General features: G+C 59.2%; 1 protein-coding gene across 1 annotated transcript; it reads right to left on the reverse strand.

The window, feature by feature from the left end:
• Positions 1 to 214: 214 nt before the first annotated feature.
• On the reverse strand, positions 215 to 17,147 carry RNF11 (ring finger protein 11). Its single transcript, XM_029046563.1, has 3 exons — positions 16,999 to 17,147; positions 3,584 to 3,753; positions 215 to 2,513 (listed from the first exon to the last, which is right to left on the reverse strand). Exons 1-3 carry the CDS (start codon positions 17,119 to 17,121, stop codon positions 2,342 to 2,344), a joined length of 465 nt encoding a protein of 154 aa, XP_028902396.1. The 5' UTR covers positions 17,122 to 17,147; the 3' UTR covers positions 215 to 2,341.
• Positions 17,148 to 18,180: the final 1,033 nt, after the last annotated feature.

An 18,180-nucleotide genomic window follows, 5' to 3' on the forward strand; every position in this document is an offset into this window, starting at 1 on the left:
CCAGCGAAGGGCACAGGGCCAGAGGCTCAGTTGGTTGGGCGGCGTCCGCTGAGGGCACGAGATTCCGAGAGCCCGACACCCAGAACCGAGGTGGCCTCCGGCCCCGTTTCGGAAGGCAAACCCGTCCCCGTCTCCCGCGGGATCCCCCGGCCACCGGAGTCCCACTCGGCCGCCCGCCCGGCGGGCGGAATCCATCACACCACAGCACGGCACCTAGAGTCTTAAAATCGATTCGTTTATTCACTCTATTTACAGGTCGCTAGTCAAACAGAGGGCCGTTTCTGGAATGTTCTCAGAGTCGTCAGCTCTAAACGCAGCCCCGGACAACTGGATCGTGACTTTCTCACAACTTAGTAAAAGCGGATATTTACGTTTTTAACATAGTGTGTGGAGCTCAGTGTTAAAGTCCAACAGTATAAAGTGTCTAGAAAAGGATGCAATGGCGCAGACCCCAGTCACTGCGAGAATCCTTCCCAACGCTTCCTAACCAAGCCTTGTAATAAATAAAGACTAACAGCAACATGGAAGATGTTAAAAAAATAGTTCATTTGCCAATTTTCACAAGCTAGAAAAAAAAGAAAAATAAAGTCTGGCTAGAATACACCCGACGCCATGGGGGCTGGGGGTGAGGGGGAGAGGAGGGGGCCTCACATTTCCGTAGAAAACCCCCAAGGCGCACCGGTGTAGCTCCCAGACAATATTGCACACCTGCTGGTCTTTCCTCTCCGGTCTGCTTCGTGCAAAGGGATCCCGACGAACAGACGCCGCCTCGAGCGACGCGAACGTCTGGGAACCCGGTTCGGAGTTTTCTCCCGGAGGTAGCGGGCCCCTCCGCGGCGGCCTCGGGGAGCGAGCCCCTCCGCCCCGTCCCGGCCGGTGGGGACGCCACCGGTCCCTTCCCCGGGGTGCGCCGAGTCCCCCTCCGGGCGCCCGGATCTGCCGACGACCACCTGCCCCCTCCGGAACTCGGCCGGCCACGAGCCGGGCGGTCGGGAGAACGGCCGGGGCCGCACCTCGCTCGGGGGATCGGAGGTCGGGGGAAAAGAACGGCTCCGGGCGGGATACGTGAGCACCACGTAAAGTACATGAAGGAAAAACCACCACGAGCTAATGGTTAAAGGGATTACTACCACACCTTTACTAGACTGTCTCTACCAAAAAACACGGTATTATTTTCATTTTTTGTTTTTTCACTCCCGAAGCTTACGGACTCAGGGCGCTCTGACTTCGGCTGCAAGAAACAGAGGAGAGGGGGAGAATTTTCAGCAGGGGCCTCTATTCTGAAATCGTGTCTGTGTGTGTCTGGGGGTGTGTCTGAGCAGGTGAACAGGACACGAGAGCCACTTCTGCCATCCTCAGGTCCGCTCGCGCGCGTCGGATCCCGGACTGAGCTCTGCCCAACCGAGTCGCCGCGACCCTCTCCAAGCTCCCGGAGGCAGCGGCCCCGGGCCGGGGCGGTGCTCGAGAGGCGGGAGAGGGAGACCGGTTCCTCCACTGGCCTTCGCTCGCCTCCTCGACCCGAGCGCGGGGCCCCGGCCCGGGTCCGGCCCATCGGAGATCTCCGTATGGAAAGTTTTCTCCGGCTTGAGTCCCGCCGGCCTGAAAGCGGGAGCAAGTTAGGAACGAGTCCCATCCGTTTCTACCCCGGGCTTTCTAGCGCCCTGACCCTACGTCATCTTGAAGAGCAGAGAGATGGGGGTGAGGCGGGGGGAGACCCCTCCGTTAGCCTACAGAGCTGGGATGGGAGAAGCACTCTGAGTTCTGCCTAACCCTACCAGTCAGCAGAAGGGAGCGCTTCTCGGCAGGTGCTAAATGAACGTGTTTAAGCATCCGGCCGCCCCCCGCCAACACTGCGGAAGACGGCCTAAGGCAATGGACTCCATTTCTGGGGGGGAATGGAAGTGTGCAAAAAAGCTCAAAGCGGCTCCACGCCCGCCCGCCGTCCTAGAACGGAGCCCTCCCGCCCCGCCGGCCCAAGGGCCGATGACCGTGGAGACGGCTGGGAATAAAAGAACGGACGACTCCCCTCCCCCCTCCCCGGGCATGGTCTCGGACCCCCGACGAGGACAGCCCCTTGCTCCGGGAGAACCGCAAGCGCCAAATACGACGACGTTCGGGACGACGAGCCGAGACTTCAGGGAAGGACGCCTCCCCGATCCTCCCCCCGGCCTCGAGGGTCACCGGCGGGGGTGTGTGTGTGCGTGTGTGTGTGTGTGTGTGTTTGTTGGGGGAGGGGAGGGTGTTTTTCCTCCTGCCCCGCTGTCAAGCTGTTCGGGGGTGGAGGTGGTCCGTGCGTGGGCCCTCGGGGCCCCGGAGGGAAGGGCGGGAGGCGGGCACGGGCTCAGTTAGTCTCGTAGGAGGAGAGCAGGGCCGCGTCCACAGGCTCCATGCACGAGGGGCAGGTGAAGGACCTCATGAGCCAGTCGTCGATGCAGTCCAGGTGGTAAATGTGCATGCAGGGCAGGAACCGGATCGGGTCCCCGTACACAAAGTCCATCATACAGATCACGCACCTGCGGCGGGGAGACAGACAGAGCGCCGGGGAGGGCCGTCAGAGACCGGCTAAATCACAGTAATCATAAAGACGGCATCTGTTGAGGGCTTACCATGTGCCGGGCACCCTACTAAGCGCTGGGGTGGATGCACGCGAGCCGGGTTGGACACAATCCCTCTCCCACGTGGGGCTCACCGTCTCAATCCCCATTTTACAGATGAGGGAACTGAGGCCCAGGGAAGTGAAGCGACCTGTCCAAGGTCACATAGCTCCCGGACCATGAGCCCGTCGTGGTCAGGGAACGTGTCTGTTTACTGTCGTACCGTACACTCCCAAGGGCTTAGGACAATGCTCTGCACATAGTAATAATAACGATGGCATTCGTTAAGCGCTTACTATGTGCAAAGCACTGTTCTAAGCGCTGGGGGAGGTTACAAGGTGATCAGGTTGTCCCACGTGGGGCTCACCGTCTTCATAACCATTTCCCAGATGAGGTCACTGAGGCACAGAGAAGTGAAGTGACTTGCCCAAAGCCACACAGCTGACAAGCGGCTGAGCCGGGATTTGAACCCAAGCCCGTGCTCTTTCCACCGAGCCACGCTGCTTCTCTAGACAGCGAGCGTGTTGTGGGCAGGGAATGTGCCTATTGTTTTGTACGTTGAACTCTCCCAAGCGCTTAGCACAGTGCCCTGCACACAGTAAGTGCTCAGTCAACACGACTGATTGATCCCATCCTGGTGCTGCTTTCCGGCAGCCTTCCCCAGGCCGCTCTGGGCTCCGGCTTAGAAATCCCCTCTTAACGGCCGCTCCCGAGGAAATCTTTTGCCTCCTCGGGCAGGTGGGAGGCGGTCCGGGCGGGGAGACCCGCCTGCGAGCCCGGGTCCTCCCGGCTCCCGGCCCCTCAGCACTTACGTCCCCATCTGTAATTCATTTAATTCTATTCACGTCCATCATCCCCCTCTAGACTGTCAGCTCGCTGAGGGCAGGGAACGGGCCTGTTCTACTGTTCTCTTAGTACAGTGTTCCGCACACAGTAAGCGCTTGATAAATTCCATCGACCGCGCGACCCCCGCGGGGGCGTCCACTTACTCGCGGATCTTCTTCTCCGAGCCGTCTCTGCCGGGGTCGTAAACCCCCTTGGGCAGGTGCTGTATGAGGCCGATCCTCTGCGCTATCCGGATCTGCTCCTCCTCCGTCAGTTGGGTGGCGAGCCGCGTCTGGCTGGGCGTCGGATGGTACACGGGAACCGCCACTTGTTCCTGCACACAACCGGAAAAGGGGTTACCCTGCCGGGAGCGCCCAAGGCTCGGCCTCGGCCACGCCGCGCGTTCCTTGGGGCCGACTACCCCGGCAGAGGGCAGGGGGGCGATGCGCAGTAGGGCGGCCCGTACAGAGGCCGGGCAGGTGTCCCAGCTAGGCTCCCCGAGCACGCCGCATAGGTGCAATCTGGTTTTCCAAGGCAAATACTTTCCTTCCGGAAAATGTTCTTCTCCTGCTCCTAATCATGGCGTTTGCTAAGCACTTACTATGTGCCAGGCCCTGAATTTAGCGCTGGGGTGGATTCAAGCAGATTGGGTGGGGCACAGTTCCTGCCCTACATAGGGTTTAAAGTCTCAATCCCCATTTTACAGATGGGGTAACTGAGGCCCAGAGAAGTGAAATAACTAGCCCAGGGCCACAGAGCAGACCAGTGGCGGAGCCAGGATTAGAACCCATGACCTGAATCCCAGGCCCGTGCTCTACCCACTGGGCCGTGCTGCTTCCCCTGTCCCTCCTCTGCCAGCTCCTAACCTCTCTACCGGCAGATCTCGCTCCCCACCGCCCTCCCCACCCGGGGGCCCCGGGAGCGGGCGGCCTGCGGGGCAGGGAAGAGGGGCGGTGGGGCCGCCAATCCCCTTCCGTCCGCCCTCCCGACCGACGCCGCGGTCAGCATCAACGGTCTGGTCTGTCCAGGTGCCCGGTTTCCGTCCCCCTTCAGACTTTGTGGTCCTGGGCTTGGAACGCTTCCTGCCTCCCTTCCTCCCTCCCGGCCTGTTTCCTCCGTGTGCGCTCCGAGAGCGGCAGCCAAAGCGGCATTGGCTGGAAGCCTCCAACGGTGTGGACGGAGTGGTCCGACACCGCCCAAGCTCACGCGCGCGCGCGCACGCACGCACTCTCCCTCCCTCGTCCGTCCGATCCAGCCGAGGAGCCCTACCCAGCCGAGGGGCCCGATGCCCGCCGCGGGGCCCGTTTGGACGTGTTCGGCTCTCCGGGGCCGTGAGGGGAACGGCGGGGGCCAACTCCCCCAGAACACCCGCCCCTCGCGACGGGCCGCGAGACGGTCACCGCTCGGCCGGGGCCGCCCGAGGTCCGGCCCGGGGAACTCGGTCCGCCCGAGCCCACGGACAGAGCGAGTTCCTCCTTCGCTTTGGAAAGCTACCGTACCAACCCAATCTGCCAGGCCGGGCCCGCGGGGGGGCTGTCGCCTTTCCAGAGCGGCCGCTATCAGCGCCTCGCAGGCGGCCTAATCGACTGCGGGCATCTGGAAGGGTCGCCCTGGGTCCGGCCGGCCGCCTCGTCCTCGGTCACCCTGCCGCGGCCCAGGCCGGATGGCAACAAGAACAAAATGCTTTCCCAACTCTCCACTGCAGACACACCTAATAGCAGGGTCCACCTTCGGATCAAAATAGATGCACCGCGCACATGCGTGCACGCACACAAAGGGGGCTACAGATGGCTACAAGCGACCGTTAAGACCGTGAGTCCTTTGTGGGGCAGTGACTGTGTCCAATCTGATTAGCTTGGCTCTACTCCAGCGCTCAGTATAGTACCTGAAACACAGTAAGGGCTTAACCAGTACCACAATTATTATTATGGTCACGACTTTGCCCTGGGCGTCCCGGGGCCCGCTGGCCGGCTCGTGGTCGGGCGTGTGTTTGGGAAGAGCGAGATGGAAGCCTCTGGCAGACGGCCCCCTGACCCGGAAGCCCTGCAGACTGCCTGGCACGGGGAGGGAGACAGAGAGCGCTCAATAAATACGACTGAATGAACGAGAACCTCCAGGGAGATCCCCGCCTCTGATCAACCAGCCCCAACCCGCTCCGGGGCAGTCCTGGGGGGGGGGGCCCGTTCAAGTTTCCAATTGTTAGGAAGCTCTGACGGACTGAATGCGGCATCCTCGAGGCCCCTACAGGTCCCCTGGACCGCCGGACACACTGGGTTCTAAACTTTACCTCTTACGTTGGTATCGTCTTCCGATTATTTCCCCTCTCCTCCGGTATCTCCCACACCCATCCCTGCCCCTGGAGGGACGGGTAGTGCGCTGAACTCTCATCCAGGTGGGTTTTTTTCCTCCCAGCACACAGCGCTTAATAATGACAACTACTTCTACAACGACAACAACAACAACAACGTGATCTTCGTCACCCTTGCGGGTCCTCAGCAAGACGGGATAGATTTCTAAACACCCACTGTTCCGTCTGGTGGAATGGCTTGCTTCTCCTGCTGCACCCCTCTTGTCCACATCTCTGCGGATCGATCAGTCTTTATGGAGCATTTATTGGGTGCGGAGGACTATGCTACAGCACTCGGGAGAGGACGATACGACAGGGTCGGTCGACGTGTCCCCTGCCTTACGGTGGGCTCACAGCCTACAGGGGCCATCCGACAAGATGAGCAGTGTGGCCTAGTGGATAGAGCAGAGGCCTGGGAGTCCGAAGGACTCTGCCGGCGGTCGGCAGTAGGAGCTCGGCCAAGTGACTTAATCTGCCTCATTTACCGCATCCGGAAAATGGGGATTAAGACTGTGAGCCCTAAGTGGGACAGGGACAGTGACCAACCTGATTAGGACGTAGCTACCCCAGCGCTTAGTAGAGTGCCTGGCACATAATAAGTACTTAGCAAATACATATAAGGAAAAAGGGGGGAAAAAAAACCCCTTCCCTGTTCATGGAACTTGGCAAAACACTGTGTTTTGGGGGAGAGACGGCGGGGAAGGTTGAGGCAAGACAGGAGGCTAACTCGAACCCTAATCCTCTCCCCGACTTCTTCACATTTGGCAGCACACTGTTCTCCCCACCTTCAAAGCCTTCCTGAAATCACGTCTCCAGGGAGCCTTCTGGGACTCAATCTTCCCACCCTCTATCCCCCACAGTCAATAGTATTTATTGAGCACTCACTCTTACATTTATTGCGCACTACGACAGTCACATTCCCTGCCCACAATGAGCTTACGGTCTAGGGGGGAAGCGGACATTCACAGAAATCAATAAATTACAGTTATACTCCCTCCCGGCTCTAGATCTCCCTGCCGAGTGGAGCACGGCCTAGTGGAAGGAACCCAGGACGGGCAGTCAGGAAACCCAGGGCACCGGGGTTCCCATCCCGGCTCTGCCGTTCAGCTGCCTTCTTTGTGCCTCAGCGTCTTCGTCTGTAAAATGGGGATTCACTACCTGGTCTCCCTCCTGTTTCGAATGTGAGCCTCATGTGGAATGGGGACTGGGTCTGATCTGATCACCCGCCTTCCCCGCTGCTTAGCCCAGGGCTTGATGCACAGTAACAATAATAATAACTATTTTTATTATTACTGTGGTATGTAAGCGCTCACTAAGTGCCAAGCACTGCATTCAGTGCGATCCAAAATCAGCAGGTCAGACACAATCTCTCTCCCTCATGGCACTCCCAGTCTAGTAAGTACTGAACGAAGACCACAGATTATTATCATCAGCGCTCAGCACAGTGCTCTGCACCCAAGAGACGCTCAAGAACGTGAATAACCCATTTCTGAGCCCCCCCCGGCAGGTGGTAATCCTTGCATCGAGCCTGCCCTAACGGCCACCACACAGTACTCGCCGAGAATGTGGCAGGCGGCTCCTGGCAGCCAATCGATCCGTCGGTGGTGTTACCTGAGTCCTACTGTGTGCCGAGCACCGTACTGAGCACTCAGGGGAGGGCAACGCAGGTGAGTCGACCGACGCAATCCTTGCCCACGAGGAGAAGCAGCATGGTGTAGTGGACTGAGCACGGGCCTGGGAGTCAGAAGGTCATGGGTTCTAATCCCGGCTCTGCCACTTGTCAGCTGTGTGACTGTGCGCAAGTCACTTCACTTCTCTGTGCCTCAGTTACCTCATCTGTCAAATGGGGATTAACTGTGAGCCTCATGTGGGACAACCTGATGACCCTGTGTCTCCCCCAGCGCTTAGAACAGTGCTCGGCACATGGTAAGCGCTTAACAAATACCAACATTATTATTAATCCCGGCTCCGACACTCGTCCGCTGTGCGACCTTGGGCAATTCACTTCACTGGGCCTCAGTTACCTCATCTGTGAAGGGGGGATCGAGACTGTGAGCCCCAAGTGGGACAGCGATTGTGTCCAACCCGATTAGCTTGTCTTGCACCCGGCGCTTAGTACAGCGCCTGGCACCTAGTAAGCGCTTAACAGGTACCACGGTTTATTATTATTATTACTATGGAAATCACGGTCTCAGAGGGGCCAGTGCGAAGGCTTTGGGGCCACTCAGAGAGGTTGCTCTTATTCTCCTTGACCGGCCATGGGGGAAGGGGAGTCTGGCACCCAGCGGGCAGGGGAGGGTGAAGGTGTTGGCCCGTCCGAGCCTCAGGCTGAATGCCAAGATTAAATGTCAGGGCTGCCGGTTTGAAATTCCGTCGGTGAGGGGGTCGCGGGGGAGGGGCAGCGAAGTTGAGCCCTTCACCGGCAGATCCCAAACCCGACTGCAGATGGTTCATTCAATCCTATTTATTGAGCAGAGCACCGTACTAAGCGCTCGGGCTGCAGCGGGCCCCGACACAAGGTGCAGCGCTTTAGGCCGCACGCACGGCTCCGGCCATCCCTGCGCGCTAGGCTAACGTTTCTCCGTGAGAAGTGGGCCGGATCCCTGGAAAACGAGGGGGCTGCTGTTGGCTAGGTGGTCCCGGGTCTGGAGAACGCAGTCTGGCCGGCGGGAGCCCGTTCCTCGAACCCGGGAGAAGCGGCGCGGCCTGGTGGATAGACCGCGGGCTGGGAGCGGGGAGGCCCTGGGTTCTAAAACCCGGCTCCACCGCTTGTCTGCTGTAGACAAGTCACTTGGCTTCTCTGGGACTCAGATCCCTCATCTGTAAAATGGGGATTAAGAGTGTGAGCCCCACGTGGGACACGGACTGTGGCTAACCTCATTAGCTTATATCTACCCCAGTGCTTAGACCAGTGCCTAGCACGTAACAAGCACTTAAAAAATGCCATTTAAAAGAAGAGGATGCGGGTCCCCAAAGTCTTCAAGACTGCCGTGGTTTTTGTGCAGCACGTTTAACTCTTCATTTTAAGTCCACCTCCGGCTTGCGCTCTACCCACTAGGCCACGCTGCTTCTCCCCAGCGCTTCCCCGGGCACTAGAACCGAGAGGCTGCTGCTGAGAGGCGAGAGCCACCCCGGTCCGTGCCAGCTCCCGCCCCGCTCGGGGGACGGCCTCCGCCAGCCGGCCCGTCACCTGCCCGGGGAGTGGGGGATTGGCGATTCGGGGTGCCAGCCCCTGAACCTGAGCCCCGCCACCTCTGAACAGAACGCGTCGCCGCTAACGCCGGAAAGGGATCGTGTCCAGGACAGTCCCCGGAGGCTCGCTTTACATGGACATGGTTTGTGGCTGCCCCTGGTGACCGGCTCCCCCCTCGAGTCATCCGGGGGCAAGGCTGAGCCCGAGGACCGGACCGGGGCCCGGATCACCGTCCTCGCGCCGCCGGCTGCCCCGGGCTATTTTTGGAGCGCCCGTCCCCCTTGGCACGACCCACTTTGGCCCCTCCGGACGCCGAGGGCCCCCTGCCCTTCCCCCCTCCCTTCTCCGGAGCCTTCGCTCTTTCCGTCTCGGATTCTCTCGAAGCTCACATCCCCTCCTATCTGAGGCGGACCCTGGGGCCGTGCCCGCGCCCAAGCAGGTGACTTTTGGCGCACCTGCCTCTCCCGCCCCGTGAGGAGCGGCGGGGGCTGGGGGAAAGGCCACGGGACTGGGAGTCGGGAGACCTCGGTTCCGATCTCGCCTCCGACGCCTGTCTGCTGTGTGACCCGATGTGAGTCGATCGCTCGGTTTTATCTGTCGAGTGCTTAGTGTGCGCGGAGCGCTGTACTAAGCGCTCGGGAGAGTACAGTCTAACACGGTCGGAAGACACGTTCCCAATCCCCAACGAGCTTACAGTCTAGCCACTTAGTTTCTCTGGGCCACGGTTTCCTCGCTGGCACGATGGGGATTAAACACCCGTTCTCCCTCCTGACTTTGACTGTGAGTCCTGTTGTCCAACAGGGATTGTGTCCAACTTGATAATCTTGCCTCCGCCCCAGCGCTTAGCCCAGTGCTTGGCACACGGTAAGCGCGTTTTTTTTGTGGTATTTGTTAAGCGCTTACTATGTGCGAGGCACTATTCTAAGCATTGGGGAAGATTCAAGCTAATCAGGCCTACATGGGGCTCTCAGTCTTAATCCCCATTTTATCGACGCGGTAACTGAGGCCCAGTGAAGTGACTCGTCCAAGGTCACACAGAAGAGAGCACTTCACAAACACCACAATTTACTAACGGGGTTGATATCGTTTTCGTAAAGACGGAGTGGAGTGGGAGTTTCCGCCCGAAGCTTCCCCACCCCTCAGTCGGGCATGACGTCTTCCTGGAGGGCGACGGCGCTCGGATCCGTGTCCTTTGGGCATCTGGGATTCGCTCCACCCTCAACCCCACGGCCCTTATGTAAATATCTATAAGGTATATATTGTAACTGATTTATTTATATTAACGCCTGCCTCCCCCTCTAGACTGTAGGCTCATCAGGAAGCAGCACGGCCTACCGCATAAGAGCCTGGGCCCGGGAGGCAGAAGGACGTGGGTTCTAATGTGCCACTTGTCTGCCGTGTGACCTTGGGTAACTTCACATCCTCTGGGCCTCAGTGATTTCACCTGTAAAACGGGGATGAAGACCGCGAGTCTCCTGTGGGACAGGGATCGGGTCCAGCCTGACTAGCTCGTATCTACCCTAGCGCTCAGTCAACTGCCTGCCGCGCAGTAAGGGCTTGAAAACCATAAAAATAAAGAGAGGACGTCCGTGTCCTCAATACGGCAATACCGGGAGCCTCTGGTTGCTGTGGCAACCACAACTTTCAATTTCCTCTTGGGCTTCTACATTCTCTACCAAAATAAGTCAGGGAGAGGGCCCGGCGGCAGACACGCAAGGAGCGCTTACTCTCAAACGTAAAAGATGAGGGTGAATCCGGAAACCAACGAGGGCGATGAGAGTGACTGTGGTATTTTGCTAAGCGTTTCCTACGTACCAAGCTCCACACTAAGCGCCGGGGTAGGTGTAAGACTAGACGCCCGATGTGGTAGAGGAGCCAGAGCTTAGAACGGTGCCTGGCACGTAGGAAGGGCCCAACGAATGGCATCGAACGGAGGGGTCTGGGGCCGGAGGGCGGATGGAGGGAGAGGAGCCTGCCCCGGCCGGACAAGGCCGTCTGGTCCCGCTTCCTAGGGCGGGTCGCTTGCGGAAATCTGGGGAGACCCTCGACGGGGAGGGTCAGGAGCCGGCCCCACCACCCAGGGGATGACCGGGAAGATGGCAGCGGCGTCCCTGGCCCTGGCAGCGGCCGGCAAGCTTTCAGGAGGCATTTCTGAGAGGACGCCCACCTCCCACGCGCGATTCCCAAGCTACTGTTTACTTGGGGGAGGGTTGGAATTCGCCAAGGACGGGAGGGGAACCACAGCGTCCAAGCCCTCACTCGCCCGGCCCAAGAACGGTCAGCAGTGGAGGGAGCTCGGGCCTGGGAGTCAGAGGACCTGGGTTCTGATCCCGCTTCTGCCACTCCCTGGTTGGGTGACCTGGGGTTGCTTCTCTGTGCCTCGGTTTCCTCTTCTGCAAAATGGGGATTCGATCTTTTTTTTCCCCTCTCTTTTTAACGGTACCCGTTAGCTGCTTACTATGTGCCACGCACCGTAATAAGCAAAGGGGTAAGATACAAGGTAACGAGGTTGGACGGAGTCACGTTCTTAACCCCCATTTTACAGGTGAGGGAACTGAGGCACAGAGAAGTGAAGCGACTTGCCCGGGGTCACACGGCAGGCAAGGGGCGGAGCCGGGATTAGAACCTGGGTCCTTCTAACTCCCGGGCCTGGGTTCTACCCACTAGGCCATGCTGCTTCGCCCTCCTACAAGACCCCTGTTCCCCCTCCTACTCAGACTGTGAGCCCCGCGTGGGTCCTGAGGGTCTCGTATCTTCCCCGGAGCTTACTACAGTGCCTGCCACATAGTGAGCGCTTAACAAGTACCATAATTTTTATTATTATTATTATTATTACTGGGTCACCACGCGGGAGGGCCTATCATAGCCTCGTCCCAGGGGCAGGGTGGAGACGGATATCAGAAGCACGCAGAGGAGGCTACCTCTCTGCGGCCTTCCAGCAGAAGTTTTCGAAGCCTTCCGGGGGAGCTGCCCGCTTCCCGAGCAGGAAATGGCACCGTGGCATTCCGGGAAATGGAGACCGATTCCCGCAGCGCCTCTCCCCTGTAGGCCCTGGGCCCCTCCTCCACCGGGAGCTCTGGGTGACCGTTTCCAGAATTCACAAGACCCAAAATTCATGTGCCCACACGGCAGTCACCACATCCTGTGGGTTGAAGAGAACCACCAAGCTCTGCGACAGCACCCCTCAACCCCATCTCTTCAAAACATTCGGAAAAGCAACATCTACACGTGCGGCTCGATTTTAAGGGGTTAAAAAACCACCACAGAAAAACCCCAGGCATGCAGTAAAGGCAACGAGCTAACAATTTAAAGATGGCAGAAAAAACCCCAACAAACCAAAAAAAACCCTCACTGGCACGTAAAGAAAAAAAGGAAAAAGAAAAAGGTAAGGCAAATCTTTGAGAACAAATGCGGGAGTCGAATCCAGGGAGGAGCGATTTCAGCTGCCCACGTGACGCTAGGGAAGCAGCACGACCCGGTGGAAAGGGCACAGACCTCGGAGTCAGAGGAACCGGGTTCTAATCCCGAGTTCTGCTGTGTGACTTTGGGTAAATCATTTTAATTCCCCGGACCTCAGTTCCCACATCTACAAAATGGGCATTAAATCCTCCACTCTCCCACGGACTGGGAGCCACGGCCCCCGGTGGGACGGGGACCGTGTCCAACCCGATCAGCTTGTATCAACCCCAGCGCTTAGCACAGTACCTGGAACATGGTGAGCGCTCAACAAGTACCACAAAAAAAATTAGAGACTTGTCGAACGACAAGGACTAGATTCTTCGGAACCATCATCATCATCATCATGGCACTTTCTCCGTGCCATGCGCAGGGCTGGTCGCCAGGCTGAGCAGGATGCACATTCCAAGCGCTTAGTACAGTGCTCTGCACATAGTAAGCGCTCAATAAATTCTACTGAATGAATGAATAATGGCCATCCCACAAAGGGCTGGATCAGTCTAAGAGGGACGGAAGGCAAGAATCATCCCCCATTTTACAGCTAAGGAAATAGAAGCCCAGAAAGGTCAAGAAGATTACTCAGGGTCACACAGCAGACCAGTGGCTAAAGATGGGACCAGAACCTGGGCCTCCTGACCCCCCAGCCTTGTGCTTTTCAATCGTACCAATAATAATAATAATGATAATTGTGATACGTTAAGCGCTTACTATGTGCCAAGCTTTGGGGTAGAGACAAGATAATCAGGTTGGGCACAGCCCCCGTCCCACCTGGGGCTCTCAGCCTAATTGGAGGGAAAATACCTATTTTTTTTTCATATGGAATCTGTTAAGCGCTTACTATGTTCTGAGCGCTGAGGAAGGCAGAAGCTGATCAGGCCACCCACGGTCCCTGCCCCACAAGGGGCTCATAGTCTGAGAGAGAGGGAGATCAGGTATCGAATCCCTCTTTTGCAGTTGAGGAAACTGAGGCCCAGAAGCGAAGGTGACGCAGCAGGCGAGCGGCAGAGCCGCGATTAGAACCCAGGTCTTCTGGCTCCCAGGCCCGGGCTTTTTCCACCAGGCCACGCCGAGCCGTGACGCGTCACCCTCGAGCTTCTGTTCTGTGGGAAAGCCATGGCCGGGCAAGTAAGGGCTTGGACGCTGCTGCCTCGAACGCTAGCAAGGTAGTTGGCTGGTCGGCTTGGAAAATTCCCCCATCCCGCTCCTTTCAATCCGCCCGGCTACGGCGGGAAGGTCACCTGCGCTGGCCACACAAACTTCCCCACCACACAAGGCACCAGGTGAGTTTGGAGGACACGGGCCACGGAGAGCACGTCTCGTTCGGTTTCGGGGGGGGGGGGGGGGGTCGGAGGATTTTTAGACGGTTCATTCGACTTTCTTTCTTAACGGTACTCCATACTATGTACTAAGCACTGCGACAGAGTCAACCTAATCCGGCTGGACACAGTCCACGTCCCATGGGGGACTCACGGTCTTCAGCCCCATTTTACAGATGAGGGAACCGAGGCAAAGTGAAGTGGGGCGATTTGCCCGGCAACAGAGAGCAGACAAGTGGCGGAGCCGGGATTAGAACCTGGGTCCTTCTGAGTCCCAGGTCTGGGCTCTACCCACTAGGCCGCACTGCTTCTCCCCAACGTTTTTCTGAGGACTGGAACCTAGAAGCTACTGAGGAGAGGCGAGAGTCACCCCGCTATGTGCCAGCCGACTGGGGGGCAGCCTCTGCCAGCCTTCCCCCCGGGCCCCAAATGGGCCTGGGAGTCAGGAGGATCCGGGTTCTAATCCCGGCTCCACCGCTTGCCTGCTGTGTGACCTTGGCCAAGTCACTTCACTTCTTTGGGCCTCAGTTCCCTCAGCTGTAAGACGGGGATTAAGACCGTGAGCCCCGGGTGGGACCTGGACGGTGTCCAACCTGATTAGCTTCTATCTACCCCAGTGCTTAGTACAGTGCTTAGCACACAGTAAGAGCACACCAAATCCCACCACGAGAAGGATCCCTCCAGTATGCACCATCCGGGACGACGGGAGGTGGGGGGAGAGCAGGGAGGAGGAAAGGGGGTGGGTGTGCGGGGGGGGGGGGGTGCGTGTAAACCTTGAGAGAAGCAGCGTGGCTCGGTGGAAAGAGCCCGGACTTGGGAGTCCGAGGTCATGGGTTCGAATCCCAGCTCCAACACTCCACAGCTGTGTGACTGTGGGCAAGTCACGTCGCGTCTCTGTGCCTCAGTGACCTCCTCTGTAAAACGGGGACGACGACTGTGAGCCTCACCAGGGACAACCCGATCACCCTCTATCTACCCCAGCGCTTGGAACGGTGCTCTGCACCTAGGGAGCGCTTCACAAACACCAACATTACTATTATTAAAATTGCACATTTAAAACTCTTGCCTGACGGTCCCAGGCTGTGAGGCGTGGGTTTTTGCGGCGCGAGGGCTCACTGGTCTACCCAGGGCAAAGAGGAAAGACGGTGATGTCACCGCACCGCGACCCAGTGGCTCGATACCCTCAATCCCTCTCCTCAGCCGTACGGCCACGGAAATCCCCCCACGCTCCGCTCCACGTTTCCCGGGCCCCGGTGGGCAGGCCGCCCCCCTCTTCCCACCCCCTCGCCACCCCCCAGGCTGGGCTAACACAGGCCTTTTGTCTACGTCGCTGGTGGTTTGGACTCTGTGGCCGCATTAACCCATTCTCATTAACCCATTCTCCCCCTGGGGCTGGGGGGCCCTGACCGGAGGCTGGCGCCACCCGGCTAGACTGTAAATTCCTTGTGGGCCGGGAAGGTTTGTTATATCGTCCTCTCCCAAGCACCCTGCACAGCGCTTGGCACCCAGTAGGCGTTCAATAAACCCGGTCGAATGAACGAACCGACGGAGGGATGGGGCTGGCCGGTCTAAAACTTGGGGTGAGGAAAGTGGAAGACAAACCCAAAGACCCGAAATCCAAGCGGCCCCCCCTGCAAACTTCTTCTAATCGAGGGGGCTCCGGGCTAGGTTTTAAAGCCTTTGGACCAACTCGAGGTCATGGAATTGGGTTTGAGTTCCACCCGCCGGAGGCATTACTGGATGAGCGACGATTAAGGGGGAGGAAAAAAGAAACGGACGACTAAAACAAGCAGCGTTCTGGTGTCCCCCGACGGATTCATTATTTGACTTCTCTCTACCCTTGCCACCCCCTCGACCCCCACGGAACTGGAAACTCCCTGTGGGCAGAGATCTGTGTTTTCTTCTACCGACCTCACCTAAGCCCACATTACAGTGCCTGGCACACATTAGGCATTCAGTCTATATTACTGACCGACCCAAATAAAGTCATCTCCCACCACCCCTCCCTGCCCGGGCTGCCTGCCTGTCCTCCCTAACTAGAGAGAGAAAGAGAGACTCTTTCTCTCGCATTCCCCCCCAACCCCTGCCTCCATCTCTGATCTCCCCCCAGCTCCCTTCTCTTCTCCCTCTCTAGTCCCACCCGCCCCTGCCAGTCTCTCTGCCTCTATCATTCATTCGATCCTATTTATCGAGCGCTTACTGGGTGCAAAGCACTGTGCTAAGCGGTGTCCCCACCCCCTACTCCTGATCGCTCTGTCTCTCCCTATTATGGCTCCCATTCTGTCTCTCCCTATCAATGCTCCCCCATCTCTCTCTCATCCCCCGAGTCTTTTTCTCTCCCCGAACCCCGTCTGTCTCTCCTCTTCCCTGTCTCCCCGTCTGCCTGTCTCTGTCTCCCTGTCTGTCTCCCGGTCTGCCTGTCTCTCTTCTTCCCTGTCTCCCCGTCTTCCTGTCTCTCTCCCCGTCTGCCTGTCTCTGTCTCCCCGTCTGTCTCTCTTCTTCCCTGTCTCCCCGTCTTCCTGTCTGTCTCCCGGTCTGCCTGTCTCTCTTCTTCCCTGTCTCCCCGTCTGTCTGTCTCCGCCTCCCCGTCTGCCTGCCTCTCCTCCTCTGTCTCCCCGTCTGCCTGTCTCTGTCTCCCCGTCTGCCTGTCTCTCTTCTTCCCTGTCTCCCCATCTTCCTGTCTCTCTCCCCGTCTGCCTGTCTCTGTCTCCCCGTCTGCCTGTCTCTCTTCTTCCCTGTCTCCCCGTCTGTCTGTCTCCGCCTCCCCGTCTGCCTGCCTCTCCTCGTCTGTCTCTCTTCTTCACTGTCTCCCAATCTGCCTGTCTCTCTCCCTGTCTGTCTCCCAGTCTGCCTGCCTGTCTCCCAATCTGCCTGTCTCTCTCCCTCCCTGTCTCTGTCTCCCAGTCTGCCTGTCTCTCTCCCTGTCTGTCTCCCGATCTGCCTGTCTCTCTTCTTCCCTGTCTCCCCGTCTGTCTGTCTCCGCCTCCCCGTCTGCCTGCCTCTCCTCCTCTGTCTCTCTTCTTCACTGTCTCCCAATCTGCTTGTCTCTTCTTGTCTCCCAGTCTGCCTGTCTGTCTCCCTGTCTCTCTCCCAATCTGCCTGTCTCCCTCCCTCCCTGTCTCTGTCTCCCAGTCTGCCTGTCTGTCTCCCAATCTGCCTGTCTGTCCTCGTCTGCCTGTCTGTCCTCGTCTCCCTCCCTGTGTCTCTCCTTCCCTGTCTCCGCCTTGCAGTCTCCCCGTGCCCCCCGGGCGGTGCGGGGCGTTGTACCTGATATGGCGGCGGCGGCTCCTGGTCGGGCTCGGTGCCGTCGCCGAAGGAGGCCCGGTCGGACTGGGACTCGTGGAGCAGGGAGATGTCGTCCGAGGTGGGGGATTTGAGGCAGTTGCCCATGTTCGGGGCGGCCCGGGGGGGGGGGGGCGGTGCGGAGGCAAGGCGGGGGAGCCGAGGCGGGGCCGGTCCTGTCCGGTCCCGGCGGGTCCCGTCCCGGCGGGTCTCCTCAGACGCCGGCGCCGGCGGTCCCCCCGCGGCCCGGCGCGCAGGCCGAGCGGGGGCCGCTCATCTCATCGCAGCCCGGCGTCGGGGGAGGGGCCGCCGCGCTGCGGCGGGGCGGGGCGGGGCGGCCCCGGCGGCGGTTGCCGCCTCCCCGGGAGGCCGGGGCGGGAGGGGGAGGGGAGGGGAGGGGAGCGGCGCGGCGGGGCGGGGCGGGGCCGGGGGAGCGGGGAGGGACACCGCGTCCCCCCACCCCCGGGGGCGGGCAGGCAGAAACGGCTCGGGGCGGCTCACAAGGAAAAGCGCCTCCGTCTCCGTCCCCGTCCTCCTCCTCCTCCGCCTTCTCCTCGGCCTCGGCCTCGACCGCCGCCGCCGCCGCCGCCGCCTGAGGAGCCGGGAGCGGTCAGAGCGAGGCTGGCCCCGCCCCCTGCGTCATCGCGTCGCCGCCGGGCCCCGCCCCCTCCCCCCCCCGCGCCTGCGCGCCCGGGCTCCTCCCCGGCGCCTGCGCACTCACCCCTCACACCCGACGCCCACGGGCCCTCGGGCCCACAGACGGGCCTGCCTGCGAAAACTCGTTTCTTTCTTTTCTTTCTCTTTTTCTTTTCTTTCTTTCTCTCTTCCTTCCTTCTCTTCCTTTCTTCTTTCTTTCTCTTCCTTCTCCTTCCTTCCTTTTCCTGCCTTTCCTTCCTTCATTTCCTTTCCTGCCTTCCTGCCTTTTCCTTCCTTCTTTCCCTTCCTTCCTTTCCTATCCTTCCCTCCTTTCCTATCCTTTCTTCCTTCCTTTCTTTCTCTTCCTGCCTTTTCCTTCCTTCCTTCCTTTCCTTCCTGCCTTTTCCTTCCTTCCGTCCTGCCCTTTCCTTCCTTCCTTCCTGCCCCTTCCTTCCTTCCTTCCTTCCTCCCTCCCTCCCTCCCTTCCTTTTCCTGCCTGCCCTTTCCTTCCTGCCCTTTCCTTCCTTCCTT

Source organism: Ornithorhynchus anatinus, chromosome 18 (assembly GCF_004115215.2).
Source record: "Ornithorhynchus anatinus isolate Pmale09 chromosome 18, mOrnAna1.pri.v4, whole genome shotgun sequence".
In the NCBI taxonomy this organism is placed as follows: Eukaryota; Metazoa; Chordata; class Mammalia; order Monotremata; family Ornithorhynchidae; genus Ornithorhynchus; species Ornithorhynchus anatinus.

Excerpts from the sequence above, each read along its gene's own strand:
- RNF11 (XM_029046563.1), bottom strand. The coding sequence starts at position 17,121 with ATGGGCAACTGCCTCAAATCCCCCACCTCGGACGACATCTCCCTGCTC. Across the intron at positions 3,754-16,998 it reads AGCCGCCGCCGCCATATCAG|GAACAAGTGGCGGTTCCCGT; the intron begins GTACAACGCCCC and ends GGTTGTGTGCAG. Across the intron at positions 2,514-3,583 it reads TCGGAGAAGAAGATCCGCGA|GTGCGTGATCTGTATGATGG; the intron begins GTAAGTGGACGC and ends TCCCCGCCGCAG.